Source organism: Marmota marmota, unplaced genomic scaffold (assembly GCF_001458135.2).
Source record: "Marmota marmota marmota unplaced genomic scaffold, marMar, whole genome shotgun sequence".
NCBI lineage: Eukaryota > Metazoa > Chordata > Mammalia > Rodentia > Sciuridae > Marmota > Marmota marmota.
In genome coordinates, this window is record NW_026000108.1 from 3,299,126 (window position 1) to 3,318,855 (window position 19,730).

The window sequence follows — 19,730 nt, forward strand, 5'->3', positions numbered from 1 at the left end:
AGCAAGCAGCCATGTCAAGAGAAACTGAGGACAGTGAAGAAATAAAAGGGGATTCTGTGCAGCCCCGTGTTTGCACACCTGCGTTCTAGAAATGAACACGCCCAGAGAACGCAGCTCACCTGAGCTGTCCCAGAGGAGACAGGAAATCTGACAATCTGTTAAAGCAACCAAAGCCTCAGTTTAGACCTTCCCACAAAGAAAACTCTGAAACCGATGTCTCTACCAGAAAGTTCTGTCACTGGTTAAGAAATGAGTGATGCCAACCTTGCACCATGTGTCCCAGAGAGCAGAACAGGTTCTGCAGCCCACAGTACACAGTGCTGACGGGGCCCTGGGCCGGGCAGCCATTGGAACGCGTCTCGTACGACCCGCCTCATGGTAACCTCCACCCATGGTCTACTTCTGCACCTTTGCCCAGTTTAGGGCTCGGTGGGAGTGGACCATGCAGAGTCTGCCCTGGGCCTGACTTATTTCACCAGTACATGTCCTCCAGGTCCATCTGTGGGGGAGGGCATTTTCTGTGTAAACCAAGAGCTCAGAAGCAAGGAGAGAAGGCAGCAGGGGACCTGAGCCCGGCTTGGACAGGCTCCGCCCCTGGATGCCTCGATGACCAGCAAATGCTTGAAAAGCCGCCCAACCTCATTCCCAGTCACGAGTTGCAGTTGAAACCCGCGAGTCACCACCACCTGCCTGGGAACACCATGAATCCAAGACTGGCCTCGGAACCGCTGGTGGGTGCAGCAGTAGGATCCCAGAGCTGGCGGGGTGCAGACCAGGACCCCCTCCGAAAGTGCACAGTCCTACCCTGACTGAACGCAGGCCCCACGCCCACTCAGCAGAAACCTTGCCCAAGGGACCAGACGCACCTGCGAGGGCACCAGCCATGACGGTCAGCAGCCCTTCAGAACCAGCCCTGTGACCATCAGCGGGAGGCTCCTGGGGCAGGCTCTGCACCATGGTGTTGTGAGTCGCCCTGGCTGCAGCCATGCCACGGGGGGAGCACGGACAGAGCGGCTGTGTTGGTGAGGGCTGAGGGTGCAGGGGACGTCCTGCTGCCCACCGTGGGAGCCCCCAGAGGAAGGAAGCTAGGTCCTCCATGAGGCTGGAGGGGGCCCCCCGCTGTCTCCGGCCCCAGGTGATGGGTGTGCAGTGGCTTTGAGGTCATGCAACGAGCTAGCAGACTTGGGGTACTTTTCTGCATGTGTCGCCCTTCATAATAAAAATGACCTTGAGGGGGCTGGGGATGTGGCTCAAATGGTAGCGCGCTCGCCTGGCATGCGTGCGGCCCGGGTTCGATCCTCAGCACCACATACAAACAAAGATGTTGTGTCCACCGAAAAATAAATAAATAAATATTTAAAAAAAAAAAAAAGACCTTGAAAACATAAAAGCACCCAAGCTTGCCAGTCCTCAGCAGGCCCAGCACCCCGCATGCTCTCGGGTCGGAGCAAGCCGTCCTGGGGAGCCGTGGGCGTGTGCACGCCAGTGGGCTGGGCACTTCCCTCTTACCTCTGCTCACCTGGGTTTGGAGTGGCCACCAGCTCTGGACCTGAGCACGTAGAACTCAGCTCTTTGGGGACAGGGAGGTAAGTGTGGCTTGGGACCAGTGTGTGGGTGAAGACAGGCGGTCAGCGGAGAGCGTGTGGGCAGCCCAGGAAGAGGGGGCCTCCCAGTTAGGGGCTCTAGAGGGAGGGAGGGTGGCCCCGGAGTCCAGGAGTAGAAGTCTCTTCTCCTGAAGAAGGAGCAGATCAGAGGTGGAGACTGAGGTGGAGAGGACAGGGCCTCTACTTCCTGGGGGCTCTCCTGGTCTGGGTGTCCCCAGAGCCTCATGGTCCCAGAGAGGGGCTGAAGATGGCTGGGGTATCATGGACAGCATGAGCCTACCCTAGTGGAGGAGCGTTGCTGATGTGGACGCTGCTCCTCCAAACCAGAGAGGACCCTAGCCTCAGGGAGCCCAGTGGTGAAGTGCAGCCCCTGCCACCCCCTCTCCTTTCTGGGTCTCACACCCCAGGCTTCCCGGCATTCCCTGGCATTCCCCGGCATTCCCTGGCATTCCCCACATCCCCGGGCATCCTGGGGTCTGGTTTGGAGTGACGTGGCCAGCCTGAGCCCAGAGTCCCAGAACCAAGCTGGACTTCTAGGTCCCAAGAAGAATGTATTCCCCGGACACCTGCCATTTTCCGGGCACTGGTGGGCTCTGGGGACACAGCTGTGATAAGCAAAGTCCATGAGCACACGGAGCTGGCGCTCCAGGGGAGAGAACTCAAGATCTGAATGAACACCAAGATCAGCTGATGCCTGGAGCCGCGGCTGGCCGGGTCCCTCAGCTCCGTGACGCAGGCAGGGCTCGGGCTTCCGGGAGGGACTCAAGTTTGAGACAAGTTTTAGAGAGCACAGGAGTTTCCCGGGGCCGTTGTGACAGACCATCACCGACTTTGTGGGTTCCAGCCGCAGGCTCTATTCTTTGCAGTCGTGGAGGCTGGACTTGGGCAGTGTCCGCCTGGGCTGAGGTCTTGGTGGCTGCAGTGCGACCCTGCCCTGCCTGTCAGCTGTAGAGGCCATCTGCCATCGGCCCTCCCCGTGGTCTCCAGCCCTTGTGCTCTCCTCTCTGTGTGACCCCTCAGCCCCCTCAGGACCCTGGGATTGCACCAGGCCCCTGTGTGACCCAGGATCACCTCCTCATTTAGCCTCCTTAACTTGATCCCATCTGCAAAGTCCCTTTTGCCACATACGGTGACATCCTGGGGCTCCAGGGGTTGAAGCGGACACTAAGGGGGCCACTTCTCAGTTGGTCTTGGAGGGGAAGGTCAGTGGGGAGGAAGCAGGGCCCTGGGAGAATGGTCCAGGCAGGGGAGCCACTGTACAAACCCAAGGCTGCCCATGAGAACAAGGGCCAGGCCGGGCCAGAAGGGCCTGATGACTGTGGACCAGGGCCTGGGAGGGAGGGTCCGGCGCCCTCTCTGGCAGAAAGCGGCCGGCCCCTCCCCAGGCTGGCCTCAAGCCTGGGCACAGCCCCAGGTGCCCCTCTCCCCTCAGCTGGGAACCATTCCAGAATGTTCCTCTATGGTCAACATGTGCTGGAAGGAACTGGGGGGTGAGGGGAGGGTGTCCACTGGCAGGGTGACTGCTGGGGCAGAAGCTGTCCACCCTCCCGGAGGTCCTGACCTCTTGAAGGTCTCCGTGTTGCAGAGCGGACGTTTGTCCTGCAGCAGCTGTGGCCACAGCTGCCTGAGGGGCAGGCAGTTGCCTGGAGGTCAGCCACAGCCCATGCGAGACCTGGAGCGAGCCCTTCCCTCTCAGGGCCTCAGTGCCCCTTGTCAGGCAGACAATGGAACAGCCTCCCAGGACTCCAGGTGTTAGCGGAGGCCAGGAGTGGGGGCAGCGTGGCTGCTGAGTGCCCTGTTTACAGCCCCAGGGTACACCCAGGGGACAGCGGAGCCCTGTGGGGCGTGGGCCTGAGTTATACAACATTCTGGCTGCAGCAGGCAGCCCCGAAAAAGTTGTTTTTCACCAACAGCAGCTGGAGGGGCAGCTGGGAGGTCAGCACTCCCCGAGGGAGCTGCCAGGCCTGGGGCCAGGAGGGGGCCTGGGGCCACAGTCCCACCTCCAACAACAGGGCTGCCCTGGACAAGTGGACACATAGCCCTGGCACTGTGAGCTGTCTGAGAGCTGGCCTCCCTCCTGGGGATGGTAACCACAGCCACCTGGTGTAGAGACTCAGAGCTGAAGGCCCTGAGGGTCAGCCGGAGTCGGAGCCGAGCCGAGCCTGGCCTGCCGGGCTCAGACCCCACCTCGGCCTCCCCTGCACTCAAGAGCAGCTGGGGCGTGGGGGGGCGGGCGCGGGACGAGAGGTGGCACCGGGCAGACCCTGCTCAAGAGCCTCCAGGCACTGTCATTGTCCCCACCACATCCAGCTCATCCTCAGGTGACCCCAAACCGTCAAGGACGCAGCATCAACTCCACAGCCGAGGAGGCTGCGGCTCAGAGGGCAGAGCCACCAGGGCCACTTGAGCTCTGCCTCCCACCCCACAGCCCTGCTTGGTCTCAGGAGGGAGGCCCGGAGGCTTGGTGGCCCCCAGCCGTGGGCGTGGTGGGCGTGGGAGGAGATACCGCCCTCCGCCAGCTCACTGCCCTCACCCACAGGGCCGGGTGTCAGTGTCTGCCCCCTGGGGGGACAGTCTGAGGAGGGGAGGGGTCTTCTACCCACCACACGGAAGGTGCCAATGCAGGGCACCGGCAGGACCCCCAGCCCTGGTTCTGGAAACCGCTAGAGGCCAAGGCTGGGTGAGGGCTTTTCTTGCCCAAGACCTGGGGCTGGAAGTCAGCGGAGGAGCTGGGCTTTGTACCCCGTGGCCTGACTTGAGACCCTTTGCAAAACCAGAGGTCTTGGGGACAGGTATGTCCCGATCCTTAGCTGTTGTAGAAACCTGTCCTTATCACAGAGGCCACCGCCTCGGTCTAGGCTCCTACACCTAGCAAGGTGTGCGACACGGGGCCCCCAGGAAAGCGCCGACTGCTCGGCGTGGGCTGCCCCAACACCCCTCAGACGGACAACTCTGTGCTTGTAAACTTTAATGTCCGTACAGTAGAGAAACACACAGGGGGCGGGCAGCTGTGCAGCGAAGCTCGAGACACACCCGGAGGCACACACGGGAGTCTGTGGGCACGGCGGGGCCGGCTCAGTCCTGCACTCGGGCGGCTCTCCCCTCCGCCACCTGGGGCTGAACTTCTCCAGGCCGCAGCTGAGTGCGTGTGTCACGCTCTGCTCCCTGTGCTCCTGGGAGGGTGCACCTCGTGGCCAGTGCAGGGCTCGGCTCAGCAGAGGGTTGTTCACTGGCACCTGCTCCAGGCCAGTCCCTGTTGGACCCTGACCCTGCCAGGGGTCATGGGCACAGCCTGCCCTTTGGGGAGTCTAGGTGGCAGGGCGGGCAGCCCCTGTCATACCATGGGGGGGGGGCACTGCAGCAGAAGGGAACTGGACAACAGGGTGAGGGAGGTGCTCATGAAGGAGGAGCAGACGTGGGAGCTGGGACCCGACGTGGGTGGTGAGTGGGACCAGGGGGACATTTCAGACAGAGGGATGGACAGGTGCAGAGGCAGGAAGCCGAGGAAGAGGGTAGACTTCAGGAACTGCAGGAGTTTTATAGGTTCCAGAGAACTTCGAAGGTGACCTTCAAGAGCAGGTGCACCAGGGGAGCATGGGACTTCCCTTGTGGTGCTGGGATTTGGGATCAAGGCGGAGATCTGGTCCTCCAGCCAGGCCCAGCCTGGGACTCTGCCTCTGGACGCTGGGAGGCTGTGGCGTCCTCCCTGCTGAGGACCACAGGTCCTCCGTCCTGGTCCTGGAGAGGCTCTGTCCCTGCCATCTGCAGGGCCTGACCCTGGCGCTTGATGCTGGAGAGGTGGCCCGCCTCACACGACCACCTCGGGCACAATGCTGAACAGGAGGTCATCGTTGCCCCGCTGCACCTCCAGCAGGAGTGGAGACTCTTTCATGATGGCCTCCTGCAGCTCACTTGAGTCCACCAGGGGGCGCCCGTTGACCTTGACGATGATGTCGCCATCTTGGATTCCCCCTCTGCCAAAGGGAGAGACACAGGGGCACTCTTCTCACGGGCCTGGGCTGAGGCCAGGACATGGTGGGGTTCAACAGCAGCAGTTGAACAAAAACCATGTCAGTGAGAAAGAGCAGCCAGCAGACCACGAAGTCCCTTCCCCAGAAGGGAACCAGTGGGTGCGGAATAGCATTCTCCATGTGCCCTACCCCAGGACATGCTGGGCCATCTTTGCCAGGAAGCTCACAGCCACCTGAAGTCAGTGCAGGAGACCTGGCCCAGGCTCCACCCCGCCACCAGGGTCTGCCGCCCGCCTCCCAGGCAGCTCCCCGCCTCTTGGCAGAGCCTACCTCTGAGAAGGTGAATTTGGAACAACCTCCTGCACATAAATCCCACTGCTGACCGACGGGAAGTCGGGGTCGCCAGCCTGGAGTTCCTCCACCAAACTGAAAGGACAGCTCAGCTGTGAAGCCTCTTCCGAGCCCTGGCACCAGCTCCTCGGCATGCAGCTGCCCCGCCCTCTGCCCAGGCCAGACAAGGAGCCTCCCGGGGGCTGCCACACTGCCCTGTCCTGCCACCTGGGCACTCCGTGTCCCCCACGAAAATCTCAATGCGAGGCCCCATTAGAAATGTAGAGGGCAGAGCTGGAGGGGAGAAGGGAGGGTGCACGGGAGGAAGGAGGCGGAGGGAGGGAGGTGATGGGTGATGGAAGGAGGAAGGACAAGTGGGGAGCAGAAAGGAGAGATGGACAGACACTTGGCACATCCGTCACGGAATGCTCAGAGGAGACTGGACAGATGGCAGGACAGGCAGGGGACAGAGGAACAGGAAGGACACATGAGCAGGCCCACCAGTGTGGTGGTCTCCATTACAGAGGGCCTCCAAATTGCACCCCTGGAGTAACCCCCTGAAACAGGGAGAGTGTCATTTGGGGACCGTGTGGTGGGGTGGGTATCCCAGTTCTTCCCAGAGCCCCTCGATGCCTGCACGTCCTCCGGCTTCAAACCCTCGGACCTGATTGGTGGACCCCGTCTCCCTCCTCTGCCCACTTCTCCGTCCCGCCTGGGTATTTCTGGGCACTGATCACGGTAGGCCTGCCATTGGGGGCAGAGTAGAGTGGGTGGGGCTCATGGCCAAGGAGGTGGGGAGGGGTCCCACGAACAGTGGGGAAGGCAAAGCTGGGGCTCTGCAAAGAGGGGTGGCCTGTGAGGCAGAAGCGCATCCCCCAGATCCATGCACTCCCAGGACCTCAGGGTGCGACCTTGTTGGAAACAGGGTCTTTGAAGATGGGATCAGTTAAGGATCCTGAGATGATGTCATCCTGATGTAGGGTGAGTCCTAAGTCCAGGGACTGGGGATTTTGTAAGAGAAACAGGAGGGAGATTTGGACACAGACACACAGAGGAGGCCACATGGACACAGAGGAGGGATTGACATGATGTGGCCACAAGCCAAGGACACCCGGAGCCACCAGGAGTGGAAGAAGCAGGAAAGTTACTCCCTGAGCCCCTCAGAGGGGCCCCACTGACACCCTGATAGCAGACTTTGGGTCCCCAGAACCGTGAGCTAACACATTCGGCTGTGCTTAGCCACCCACTTTGTGGTGACTTGTGTGGCAGCCCCAGGAGGGATCCAGAGCAGCACAGGAGGAGTCCGAGCATTGGCCAGGCAGGACCGGGGCAGCCTGAGCAGGGGCACGGAGGGGGCACCCCTCACCTGGGAGTGATGGTCCGCATCCGAATGCCGATGAACCGCTTCTTCCAGTCTGGAAATGAGTAGAGCAGGACTAGGTTACAGCTGCTGAAAAGCCACCGCCCTCCCCAAGAGGACCAGCAGGGGACAGGAGGTGCCCCTTGGGACCAGGAAGCAGCAGGAGCCACCCTGCCTGAGGCAGCCGGCCCCACGTGGCCAGGCTCCTGCATCTGTCCTCTCAAATACTCCCCAGAGCTAGGAGATGCCCCAGCTGCAGTCCCCCATACCACTGCCTTCACGTCCACTCCATCTCTGTTCCACCCATCAGCTCCAACACCCGCTCCCCTTGCTGAGCTCCACACCCAACCCCAAGGGCCCTCCCCCAGCCCTACATTGCCAGTCCCCAGTGTCCTTACTTGGAACTGAACTACCTGCCCGTACACAGTGACACCTGAAATGCCCGGTGAGCACTAGCCACGTGCCAGGCCCACTGAGGTGGCCCCGCCACCCCGCTGCTCCAGCCAGCGATTTAGCAGGTGTCACAGACCCAGAGACTACAGCGACATGTTGTGGACCATCAAACAAGACGCAATTCGTTTCACATTTTCAATTCATAAAAGCTTTCTGACCACAATGGACTAAACTAGAAATCAATAATAGAAATAAACCCAGAAAGTTCTCAGCCAGTTTCAAAGGAGAAATCAAAAGGGAAATGAGAAAGTATTTTCAAAATTGCATAAAAGTGAAAATCTAACACATCAAGCTTTGTGGGAATAAGGCAGCTCTTACAGGGGAACCAGCTTACTTAAGTGTGTGTGTCACAAAAGGGTGGCCTCAAGTCAGGGCCCAGATTCCACCCAAAAAACACAGAAAGGAGGCCAATGAGACGTCAAGAGAGCACATGGAAAGAAACAGTCTGAATCAATGAAATAGAAACAATGGAGAAGATAAAGGCAAACCCAAATCTCATTCTTTGCCACCAAAAAACCTGATAGACCTTTAGCAGCATGACTGGGGAAGAGAAGAGACACCGTTGTCACCGGGGAGAGCTGGAGAGGCCGCATGGCACGGACCCAGAGACAGCACAAGGGTGTCACCAACCACCCGAGGCCAACACGCCTGGAAACGCTCTGTCCTTCCCTAAGATGGGAACTGGACGACAGGGGACTGGACAAGGATGTCCACTCTCACCACTTCCCTTGAATGTTTTACCAGAAATTCTTCCCGGGTAAGAAAAAGAGAGAAAGGACATTCAGACTGGACACGAAGAGGTCCGACTGTGACATTCGGGCTGTAAGGCCATCTATGTAAACAATCTAGTAGACTCTACAGAAAAGTGACAGTGAGCACCAGTGTCACGGTTGGACCTAACGCTCCCAGCGGCTCCCGGGTTGAAGGCGTGGTTCCCGGGCAGCAGTGTCCAGGGGTAGGGCTCCTGGGAAGGCACTGGACTCAGGGCTCTACCTCAGTGGACTAACCCACGGGTGGAGTCATCTGAATGGACTCTCGGAGGTGGTGGGAACGGCAGGAGGTGTGTCTGTCCCTGTGCCCTCCTCTCGCTCTGCTCCATGAGGCGGGCAGCTCTGCTTCCCCGTGAGCCTCCTGACCATGCTCTGCCTCACCTCAGGCCCTGAAATGATGGCGCCAACTGCCCACGGACTGACTCCTCTGGAACCGACTCACAGTAAGCCTCTCCTCCTCTGGCTGATTTTCTCAGGTCCTCGTCTCCGTGGCGGGGAGGTGACTGGCCATCAGGGAGCTACCAATCTGGGGAGGCAGCTGTCTCAGGACCAACACGCCAACAGCATCTTATTTGTATATTCTTGTTACAGACCATCAGCGACTGACCTGGACACTGCAAACTCTGGCCACTGCTGAGAAGGGCCAAAGAGGACCCAATCGACGGGGAGAGACTGTGATCTCAGGTCCAAAGGCCCAACAGTGTGGACAGCAAGCCAGTTCTCCCCAGGCTCATCTCTGGGTCCAATGCAAGCCCGACCCAGACCCCGGCAGGTCACCAGAGTGAAAAGCTAACCCTGAAGGTTTGGGAGTCAAAGGACTGGAAGAGCCAAAACAGCTGGAGGAAGAGCAAGGGCGGGCAGGGGGCTCCACACCCGGCCTGAAGCCCCTCTCTCTACTTTGCACCATATAAAAATCTATTTTGAAATGTGTTTTAGCCCCAAGTCTGAAACCTCAAAAAGTAGGACTTTTGGGGGAGAATCCTGGTCTTGGGCTGCGGAGATCCCTTAGCTACGACACTAGATGCGTGACCTAGTCCCAAAGAAGCTGGATTCATCCAATTGTACCAAATTTCTGCTCTTTAAAGACACAACTGTTAAGAGAAGAAAAAGGCCAGTCAGGGCAGCAGAGAACCCCTGCAGCTCACGGATCAGGCTCCTGTGCCAACCAGAGGGAAACTGCAGCCCCTCCAGGAGCACAAGCAACCTGAAGCTTTTTTTTTTTTTTTTAGGGCAAAATATTTAAACAGACACTTCACCAAAGATGGACGACTTTACCGGCCACATGGTGGGTGGTGTCTGCAGGCTCTGGTTTTCAACTGGCTCACGGCACAGGCTGCCTGGGGTTCTGAAGCCTCCCGGCTGCGGAAGGGTCTGGGGTCAGCAGGGAGACAGGCCAGTAAGGGCTCTGGTGGCCAGAGGCCAGGTGTGCGTAGTCCTGCAGGTAGGCCCCGAGGGCTTGCTGGTGGGAGGGACGAGGGCTGGAGGCGTGAAAGGACGGGGCTGCCCTTCACTGAGGGGCCGCTGGGGGCTGGTGGGCAGGAGTCTCCTCCTACAGCTGGGGAGAGGTCCGTGGGGAGGTGAGTCTGTGGACTCAAGTCTAAGCCCAGGAGGCTGGACGGGGACAGGCCAAGCCCGAGTCTGAACACCTGGGCCACCCTAGCGGCTCCCTCCTGGCCACTGGCTGCAGGTCAGCGTGGTTCACAGCGCGAGGCCACGCTGAAAGAGGTAAGGTGCGGCCTCCCGCACACACGTGGGGGCAGGGCCTGGTCCCTTGCAGGTGAAGGGTGCTTTCCCAGCAGAAGCCCAGTTTGGGGTCACCTGGGAGGCCAGGGACAGTCACTGGGTAGGAGGACCCCTTGCTGCCCCTCCAGCAGGGCCAGCAGCCCAGCCATGGAGGCAGCTCTCTAGGGACACGGGGGCAGGGGCAGGGGTGTGGTCGTGACCCCAGGTTTTCCCGCAGCCTTTGCTGGAGTCTTGTGAACAAGGGCGTCCGCCACTGGCCGGAGGAGCTGGGCACCTGGCTGCGCTCCTTCCTCAGCCCATGGCTCCGCCGCCCCAGGGTGCCCTTCAGAGGGAGCCCAGAGGCCGCCGAATGGCGAGGAGATGGAGCCTGAAAGGGCCCGTGACCTGGGCACATGAGCTTTAGAAGCAGAATGCGGTAAAGCCCCTGAGTGGGAATGTCACCTCCACAACCCAAAACCTCCGTGCACAGGGGCTGCTCCCCAGCTCCCTCCTGCCCTTGGCTCCCTCCTGCCTGGCTCCCTCCTGCCCGCGGCTCCCAGGGCTCTGCCCAGTCCCTCCCGCTCCCACCCACATTCCACCTTTCTAGAAACCCTGCTGGCTCCACCTTCAAGCAGACCCCCACCCACCAGGTCTCCCTGACTGCTGCCACCGGGCAGGGTACTGAGAGCACCTGCTGTTCCGTGGCTCACCTTGCCCCCCCCCAGCCAGAGGAGCCCCTGTCGTTACCCCCACTCTCTAAGCCTCTCCAGCCCCCACGCTGGCCCGGGGTCCTGCCCAGAATGCGCTGGCCCACCCCTGGGATGTCACACGTCCTGCTCATGGTCAGACAGGGCCTCCCCCATCTCCTGAGCAGGCGCCCCTCTGCCAGATGCCACCTCCCAGGGGTCTCCTGCTCCCTGTCCTCTGTAGCCTCCCACCTGCCTTCCTCCTGATCTCTGAGACACCATGTCACCTGTTGGCCCTTGGGGCATGCTCTTTGAGGGCTTGGTCCAGCCTGCAGGAGGGCCAGGCAGGGAGAGGCAGCTGGACACTTGCCCTGGCTGCCCCGGCCTTGTGTGTGACAAAGCCAAAGTTCAGCTGGACCTTGTCCAGAGCTCAGGAGGAGAGGCTGGCCTGGGCTCAGCTGCCCCCTCTCCCTGAAGAAGGAATGAGAGGCACAAGACCCCCTGCCCAGCCTGGGCCTCGGCTCTGCCCTGCCCTGCCCTCCTGCTCCAGCCTTGCCTCTGTGGGTGGGGGGCTGCCTCTCCCACTCCCCAGTCTGCTTGGGAAGGACCTCCCCAAGTTCTGCCTGTCCCCCCCTGCCCACTCCTACCCTGCAGCTTTCCTGAGCTCTCACAGCCAAGGAGCCCTGCCCCCCACAGTGCAGTGGTCACGTGACCTGAAAGCCCCCGGGGCATCTGCAGCCCTGGACGAGAACAAGAGTGCACTTAGCATCCTGATTTAATAAAAAGATTGATCATTTTAAAGAACTTTAACTGGGTTTGGATCATTTCATATTTTTATTTAGAAAAAGAAAAAACAAACTCTAACTTTGGAAGAATTTTAAAACAACAGATTCGCTTCTCAGCTAAGATATCTGAGGGGTCTTTGTGGGAGGGGGTGGTCTGCACTGTCCTTGGGTGAGGGATGAAGGTTTCTCAGGGGCCAGGTGAGGTCAGTGCTGACCAGGACAGTCCCCGTGACACAGAGAAGCAAAGCCAGGTGCTGGCGGGTCCTTTTCCAAGAAAGGAGAGGAAGAGGCGAGAAGGGAGAGGCCACCACCCCACTCCAGCAAGACAGGCAGCTCACACCTCACCCACAGGCACAGCCACTGACTCCCGGGGTGGCCCAGTCCAGGGGACCCAGAGACCTAGGACAGCTAAACTGGAAAGGCTCGGAGAAGGAAGGACCCAGCTACCAAGGAACCAAGGTGCAGCCCTAGTCTAGCTCTGAGGCTCCTGGCAGCCAAGAAGAAGAGGCCTGGGGCTCAGATGGTGCCCACTGCCCAAGAAGAGGAGGCTGGGCTTCGTGGGAAAGAGCCTCTGCCCAGCCCCAGACTGTCTTCACCTAAGGACACTTAGGAACGAATGCAGGGTCCGGTGGCCATTCTTCTTTGACCAGTCCTCAGGCTGCGCTGGGGTCCTTGTGCTTGGCGGGCAGGATGGTGGAGGAGGGGCGAGCAGAGAGGGCCCTGCTCAGTGGAGTGCTGGTGAGGGGCGGGGGAGACAGGGAGCAAGGTCAGGGCGAGGGTGCCGGGTGCCAGGCTGGGTGTCGGCCAGGAGGTGAGCACAAGATGGAGAAGTTCAACTGGGCCACCAGGAAAGGGCCCAGGTCAGGAGTGTGCCCTCCCCTGGAAGGTGGCGCCACCACCAACCAAAGGTGACTGGGGTGATCTCACTCGGACAGTCACCTTGTGCCGTGGCAAGACCTCTCCCAGAGGGGTGCTCATGGCCACGTAGGAGTGGACAGGGTGGAGTGGGCAGCCCTGTTGGGACGGGGATGAGGAGAGGGAAGTTGGCTGGAGGTGGAAGAAGGAGTTGGCCACGGATGGAGGGATGGGTGGGAGGAAGGGAGGGGAGGCGGAACAGGTGAATGGGAAAATGGATGGGCACGCGGACGTGAGGATGGATAGATGGATGGATGGATAGACTAGGTAGTGGGTGGATGGTGAGTGAGTGGGGTGGGTGGATGAATGGTTGGATGGAAGGGTCGAAGGAAGGGAGAGAAGGAGGGATGGGTGGGGGCAGGTGGGTGGACGGGTGGATGGATGGGTGGGTGGGCTGATGACAAGTAGGTGGGTGGAAAGGTGGGAGGATAAATGGACAGATGGATGGACAGGTCCACGGGTGAGTGGGTAGGTGAGTGGGCTGGTGGACTGGTGGGTGGGTGGGTGGGTGGGTATTAGGAAGAAACCATCAAACTGTGACAACTAAGGAACAGCCCAGTCAAGAGGAACCAGAAAGTCCAAGCTGATGAAGAGAACTGAGGCCAGAGCCCGGAGCCACCAGATGTGCCTGGAGGGCAGCAAGTGAGGAGGGGCAGGGAGGCCCCCGAGAGGACACAGAGGAGCTGTCCTGACGTCCCCTGGCTCTGGGAGGGCGAAGGGACCCCGTCTGGTGGTGAGCACTGCTCACAGCGCACCTGCTCCGACGCTGGCCCCGGAGCCGGGAGGCAGGGCCTGGCCCTGGGGGTGCCCCTGCCCCCCGCCCCCCAGGAGGCCGTACCTTTGATGTGCTTGTCCTGGAACTCTGACAGGAAGCGCGTGATGCGGTCTGAGGGGATGGCAAAGGAGATGCCAGCTGCAACCTTGAGCGTGTTGATGCCAATGACCTCGCCATCCTGGCAGGGCCATCAAAGGAGGGTGGTCACACGAGGGAGCCAGGCAAACTGCTGCCCACAAGGCACGGTGCCCACAGCCTCCTCTCCAGAGGGGGCCCTCAATGCCCCCATAGGGACACTCCTGGAGTAGCCCCAACTGGCCTGAGGGGTTGCTCCTGGGTTGTCCCCCTTCTGCTATCTCCAGAGAGACCTTCTCCGTCCTGGGAGCTCGAAGTCGAGGCCTGCCCCCTGCCCCACCCTCTGCCCTGGGCGGTAGTGCCCCTGGACCCAGGATGCCAAGAGAGAGGGAGGGCTGTGACAGGGCGCTGTCTTCGTGTCTAGGAAGCAGGGGGCAGGGAGTGGGGCCAGGGCAGCCCCACAGCATGCCTTTGTCCCTGAGCCTCCCCCTGCCTCTTCCCCAGCCACCAGGACCTCACTCCCTCAGCCTGGGCAGCACCCTGGGCCTGTGCCCTGGCCAGGGGTGGGATGGACCTTGAATATAAACCTGAGGGAGGGAGGCCCAGGGTGACGATCGCCCAGACTGTCTCCTGCCCCACGCACTCAGGGCGCTGTTCTTGGGCAGTGCACTCTGGTGGCAGCCTCGGCCCTTGAGGGCATGGGGCAACATGGGCCTTGGGGCTCAGTCCCCTCCTGGGCCTCCGGCCCAGCCGTGCTCCTGTCTGTTAGGTGTGTGGATTCTGGGGCCTGACTGTGGGTCCTGTCCCTGCCTTGAGGCTGTGCCCCGCTGCGAGCAAAGCCCTGGAAACCAGACGCTGGATCTAGGAGACACTCACCAGGTTCACCAGGGGTCCCCCGGAGTTCCCGTACTGCAGGGGAGGAAACAGGTGTTAGCTCTGCCTGAGCCCCCAGCGCCCCTCTGCCTGGCCCTGGCTCAGGCGGTGGAGACACAACAGCGCTGCCCCCCGCAGCCTCGGCTCAGCCCTGCCTCACCCACAGGAGAGCTGAGGCCACAGAGGCCACGCCCACAGCCCTCTGAGGACTCCTCTGTCCACCAGCGCTCTCCGCGCAGGCCCCCTGCTTTGGTGTCTGACCACTGGCGGGCAGGGGCACCCAGTGGGGCATGCAGCGCAGGGCACCTTCCCGGTCCTGCTGACCTGGCCCGGGGTCCCCATAGAGACTAACGGTTCCAGCCCTGGGAGTCACGCAGGCCCGGCGGGCGTGTGCCGCACTGTCTGGGCAGAGCCCTGAGAATGCAGGGGAGGCACCACAGGGAGGTAGAGGGCCCAGCTGGGCACAGCCCGGGCATGACCCAGCATGGCAGAATGCAACGCTGCCCCGGGGGACAAGGCGTCCGGGTCGCGGCCAGGCCTCCCCATGGCTGAAGGACCATTAGGGTCTGAACCCCCAGGGTGGCCGGCAAGCCTGGGCACAAGGCCCGGGTCAGCACGGCTTCTGGCAGCAGTGAGGAGCTGGAACCTGCTCCGGGGACAGGAGCGAGCCAGGTCTTGGGTGTGAACAGGGTGTGCCAGGGCCTGGCGGCCTCCCCTGCTCTGGGACTCACGTTGATGATGGCGTCTGTCTGGACGTAGTCCATGTCTGAGTCCCGGAGGCCCAGCTCCCTGCCGTCCCGCTGGGCGGTGCTGACGATGCCCGTCGTCACAGTGTTCTGTAGGGCGAAGGGACTGCCAATGGCCACCACGAACTCACCAGGCCGCAGGTCTGCCGAGTGACCCAGCAGCAACACAGGGAGCTTTTTCTGGGGGGATGGGGAGAAAAGAGAGGGAGGCTCAGGTGACCTGAGTTGAGATCCCAGTGGGTGGGCCCAGGGAAGCCGGGGGCAGCTGTACAGGGAGGGCCCCATGAGGCCGAGCCAGGCCCCAGCATGGACCAGGGCCAGGACAGCGCCAGACCCAAGCTGGAGTCATAGAACAGAGGCTCAGTAGGGCTGGCCACGTGGCCCACCACGGGAAGGCACAGAGGGCCCAGCTGGGCACAGCCTCTGAGCTCCTGAGCCTCCTGGCTTAATGGCCACAGGACCCTCTGGAAATCCGGTGGTGCCTGGGGTGGACAGCTCTGCAGGTGCCAGAGCCAGCTGAGGACCCCTCGACACCACACCTCCTGACAGACGCACAGGGCACCCGAGTCCCGGGGTGAGCTGACGTGGCCACCCACGCCAGCCCCAGTGCCCCTCTCTTCACGTGGGGCTCAGAGCCTCTGTCTGACCTGTGACTGGGCTGGGAGCTGGCAGAGGGGCCAAGTCCAACTTGCTCTGCACTCAGGAGCTGCAGGGAGGCTCTGAGGGGTGCCCGTGAGCAAGTGCCAAGGTGCACACACAGGGCAGGTGACTGGCAAGAGCCAGGCAGCCCTGTCAGTGGCGTCCACGTCAATCCCAGGGTCTGATCTGCCTGAGTAGCCTGAGACGTCACTGCTGGGGAGGCTGGGGAGGGCCACCTGGGACTGCCTGCCCACGGCCAGACCACATGGGCCTAGCTCTGGAGGGAGCAGGACGGCTTCTCACCTCTGGCCCTCTCCTCCTGCCCTCTGTTCTCCCCTTGCCCTTCTAGCCCTGTTGGGGGCCTCCATGTCAAATGAGACACCTTCCTGGGGGGCAGTTTTCATAACAGCTGTCCGTGGAGAAGAGGGGGCATCCGCGGACGGAAGCCACACGGAGAGACCCCGGCGGGTGTGGGCACGGACCCCTGTGCTCTGATACTGGCCATGAAGCTTCCGTCCATGGCATGTAGGGGCCCAGGAGGAGGAGCCAGGCCACCCATCGGAAGGCGGGGACCCAGAGAGCAGACCTCTGAGAGGCCAGAGGGCCAGGGTGGCTTGTGTGCAGGGAGGCCCGAAACCGGAGCTGGCCAGTGGGGAGGCGGAGCCACCGCTGGGTTGGCGCCACGAGGCCGCCAGGCTCAAGGGGGCTTCCCCTGGGGACATGGCAGGAGGTGCTGGCCAGGGGTTCAGTGCTGGGTTTCACTGGCTCGGGCAGCACCTATGGGCACAGGTGTCCACGAGAGCATCTGCTCTGCCCACCTGGTGTCCACGCTGGCTGGTCCCTCAGGACAGTGCCATGAAACCAGGCGGAGAGACCCAGCCGGCACCGTCTGGCTCTCCCCTCCCGGCCTGGGCCCCGGGGCAGGGCCAGCTGTGGTCCTCAGGCCACACCCCCTCTGCCTGCGCTCAGGCTCTGCTGGGCACAGTGACCTCACCCTGGCCTGGCCGACGGCCCCTCTGGACATCAGCACAGTTGCCCAGTGGTGACAGAGACCACGGGGCCCCAGCCCACAGCATGACCACCAGGCGCGTCACGGGATGGGCCGGCTTCTGTCCTCGAGCCTGCTCCTGCCAGGACTCAGGTTCCCTGACTTTAAAGGGAGGTGACGCCCCAGACTCAGCAGCTGGGGGTGAGCTGGCTCAGGTGCAGGAACTGTCTCCAGCCTGCCTTGGCAGGGCCACAGGAGGTCCTGCCAGAGACCTGTCACTACGAGTGCTGTCCACCTGTGTCCAGGGGAGGGGCCAGACCCCAACTCAGCACCAGGGAAGCCCCACGTGCAGGCGCCCACCAGAGGCTTAGTGACTGCGTGACAGTCGCGGAGGAGGCCACGGGAACCCCAAGGCAGCCTAACGACCACACTGGGCACCGCGAACAAGCCCAGGGGAGGCCCAGCGTCTCGGCTCAGCCGGCTGACCCTGCCACACTTGGCCACGGTCCTGGAGTTACCTGCCCTCCCCCAGCCTCAGTTTCTCCATCTGAGATTCCAGGCAGGGACTACCTGAGTAAGCACGGCTTGTGCCCAGCACCAGAAACAGAGTCCCTGTGCCGGGGCAGCTGTGCTGGGCAGCCAGAGGCAGGGGCAGATGCCGTGGAGGGCGAGGTGGGTGTCTTCCAAGGCTCTGGCCTCAGTGGCCACATGGGACAGCTGCATCTGCAGGAGCAGGCCCTAGGTGCGCCCATGGAGCCCCGTCCTAGGGAGTGACGAGGACCTGGTCTTCCCGCTGCTCGCCACACACTGCCTGGCCAGTCACGCAGTCTTGCTCGGTCCTGCGCCTGGGGCCGGGAAGGGCAGGGAAGGGCAGGGCTCCAGAGACCCAGGCTCCAGCTCTGACTTGGCCAGTGACCATGGGACGATTGCTGGTGGCCCTCAGGACTCAGTTCCCCAGCCGTCCTGGGGACGTTGGGCCGGGCATCCAGAGGCCTGGGGTCAGGAACAGGCTGCCTCACGGTGTCCCTGCTGTCCCTGAGCTCACCTTGGGGTGGATCTTGATGGTGGCAATGTCAGACTTCTTGTCGATGTCCTTGATGGTGGCCTCGTAGGAGTCTCCGTTCTGCAGCTGCACCTTGAGCTGTTGCCGGCCTGAGGCTGAGTTGGTGCTGGACACCACGTGGGCGTTGGTGACGATCAGACCCGCCTCCGACATGATGAAGCCCGAACCGCTGGACAGGGGCACGTTGCGGCCAAACAGAGGGTGTCTGCAGAGCGCAGGCACAGGGGGTGCTCAGGCAGGCCTCCTCGGCCGGGGCAGGGGCAGGCAGCCGGGAGAGGAGCCCGCATGGGCCAGAGAGCACGGGCGTGGAGTCCCCGGGCTGCACAGATGGTGGCTGTGTCACCTACAGGCCATGCCCTGGCCATGAAGCTGGGCCCGCCTCACAGCCATAAAGAAGGGATGGTCACCTCCAGCCTGCAATTTGCTGCGATGAGCACCATGCCCGTGAAGGCCTGCGCGGCCCCCAGCGGCACTGTCTGCCCACACGGGGCCCTGGAGCCAGACAGACTGGACCCTGATGGCCAGGCCCGCTGATTAGCTGTAGCCCTCAGGTAGGTGTCTAAGCCTCGGGCCTCAGTCGCCCCATCTGGAAACAGGCTGTCTGCGTCAGGGCCACACCCACCCAGAAGGGAGGGAGGGGCAGCAGAGGCAGCTTGGGGCAGGTGGGGCGTCCCGGGTCCCAGCACAGGGCTGGTGCCGGGCAGTGCACAGTCCCTGGGGCTGCTAAGTGGACGGGGACAGGGGACCAGGCCCTTGGGACCTGGACCAGGCAGGAGAGGAAACACCAGGAGGAAGGCCTGGCACATCTCAGGGGCACAAGGGCTTCTGCAAGGTGCAGAAATAGCCCCTCAGACAGCAGCAAGGCCACCGGGCGGCTCCAAGGTGGGCCAGGCCCGCACACTCACGGCCGGTGTGGGCATGGGCACAAGCGTTAGTCCAGCACCTCATGCAAACAGGGTCTTTGCCGCTGTAATGAAGTTAAGATGAGGTCACGCTAGAGCAGAGTGGCCCCAAACCCAGGGACTGTCAGATACAGGGACACGGGGGCACGGGCCAGTGGGTGGACTGGACAACACAGCACAGCCCAGGATGCCAAGCGCTGCTGCCCACCAGCAAGGAGAGAGGCCTGGAGCAGGCTCTCCCGGGCACACCCTGATGTTGGGCTTCCGGCCTCCGGAGCGGTGACCAGCCCTCTGCGGCCAGGCCACGTGGTCTTGACCCTTCTGTCAGAATCCAGGAAAACAACGCAGCACATGCCCAGGGAAGCCCAGCCCTGCCCGGGTCAGGCCACGGCGACGGGCAGAGCGTGAGTTTGTGTCCAGCTGCTCAACCACCCTGCGCTCTGAGCCTGGCACTGTCCACTCCCGGCTGTGACAGCCCCGTCCTGCCCAGCTGTGTCACCTCCAGAAGCCCTGCACAGCCCCCGCGCCCAGCACATGGGGTTTGCAGACAGGGCCCGAGGGGGTCCTGTGGTCTCCTCCCCGTGCCCACACCTAGGTCAGGGGTCACCATCCACTCAGATCACTGCCTCCAAGGCCAAGGAGGGACTGGCACTGCCACCCCCCAGGCCACCTGCAGTCAGTGATCAGTGGTGTGGGGCTGGTGCCCCCGCTCTGCGGGGAGCTGGTGTGGCTGTCCAGACACAGAGGGACAGCGAAGTGCCACTTAGTGCACCCAGTTGTAATTTCCTCAATGACTTGTCTCGGCCCCCAGGGAAGGGCAGCCGGGGGTCAGCCTCTGCACAGAGACCGGTTCCACCCTGGGGTCAGGAGCCCAGGTCAGCCGCAGCGGGGCCTCCAGCTTTGCGGCAATCTCAGGCCTGGGCTTTGGCCTCCTGGAATGGGGACAGCAGAGGCCCCTCCTGGGGCTCCTTGGGGCTCCGTGGCCTGGGACTGTCCACCAACGCAGGGCGCTCTGCAGGCCGCTGGTCGCGTGGGCCACGGTCACCCGTGCACTGAATCCCGTGAGTGCCCAT

The 19,730-nt window shown here is 62.1% G+C and overlaps 1 protein-coding gene across 1 annotated transcript in view; it reads right to left on the minus strand.

Annotated features, from left to right (window-relative positions):
• Positions 1 to 4,555: 4,555 nt before the first annotated feature.
• Positions 4,556 to 19,730, minus strand: part of Htra3 (HtrA serine peptidase 3) — a 15,654-nt gene continuing 479 nt past the window's right edge. The window contains exons 2-8 of the mRNA XM_015481718.2: positions 17,738 to 17,960; positions 15,051 to 15,245; positions 14,323 to 14,355; positions 13,435 to 13,549; positions 7,272 to 7,320; positions 5,906 to 6,001; positions 4,556 to 5,578 (exon numbers count right to left, since the gene is read on the minus strand). Coding sequence (XP_015337204.2) covers positions 5,413 to 5,578; positions 5,906 to 6,001; positions 7,272 to 7,320; positions 13,435 to 13,549; positions 14,323 to 14,355; positions 15,051 to 15,245; positions 17,738 to 17,908 — 825 coding nt within the window. The 5' untranslated portion in view covers positions 17,909 to 17,960 and the 3' untranslated portion in view covers positions 4,556 to 5,412. The remainder of the gene's footprint in view (positions 5,579 to 5,905; positions 6,002 to 7,271; positions 7,321 to 13,434; positions 13,550 to 14,322; positions 14,356 to 15,050; positions 15,246 to 17,737; positions 17,961 to 19,730) is intronic.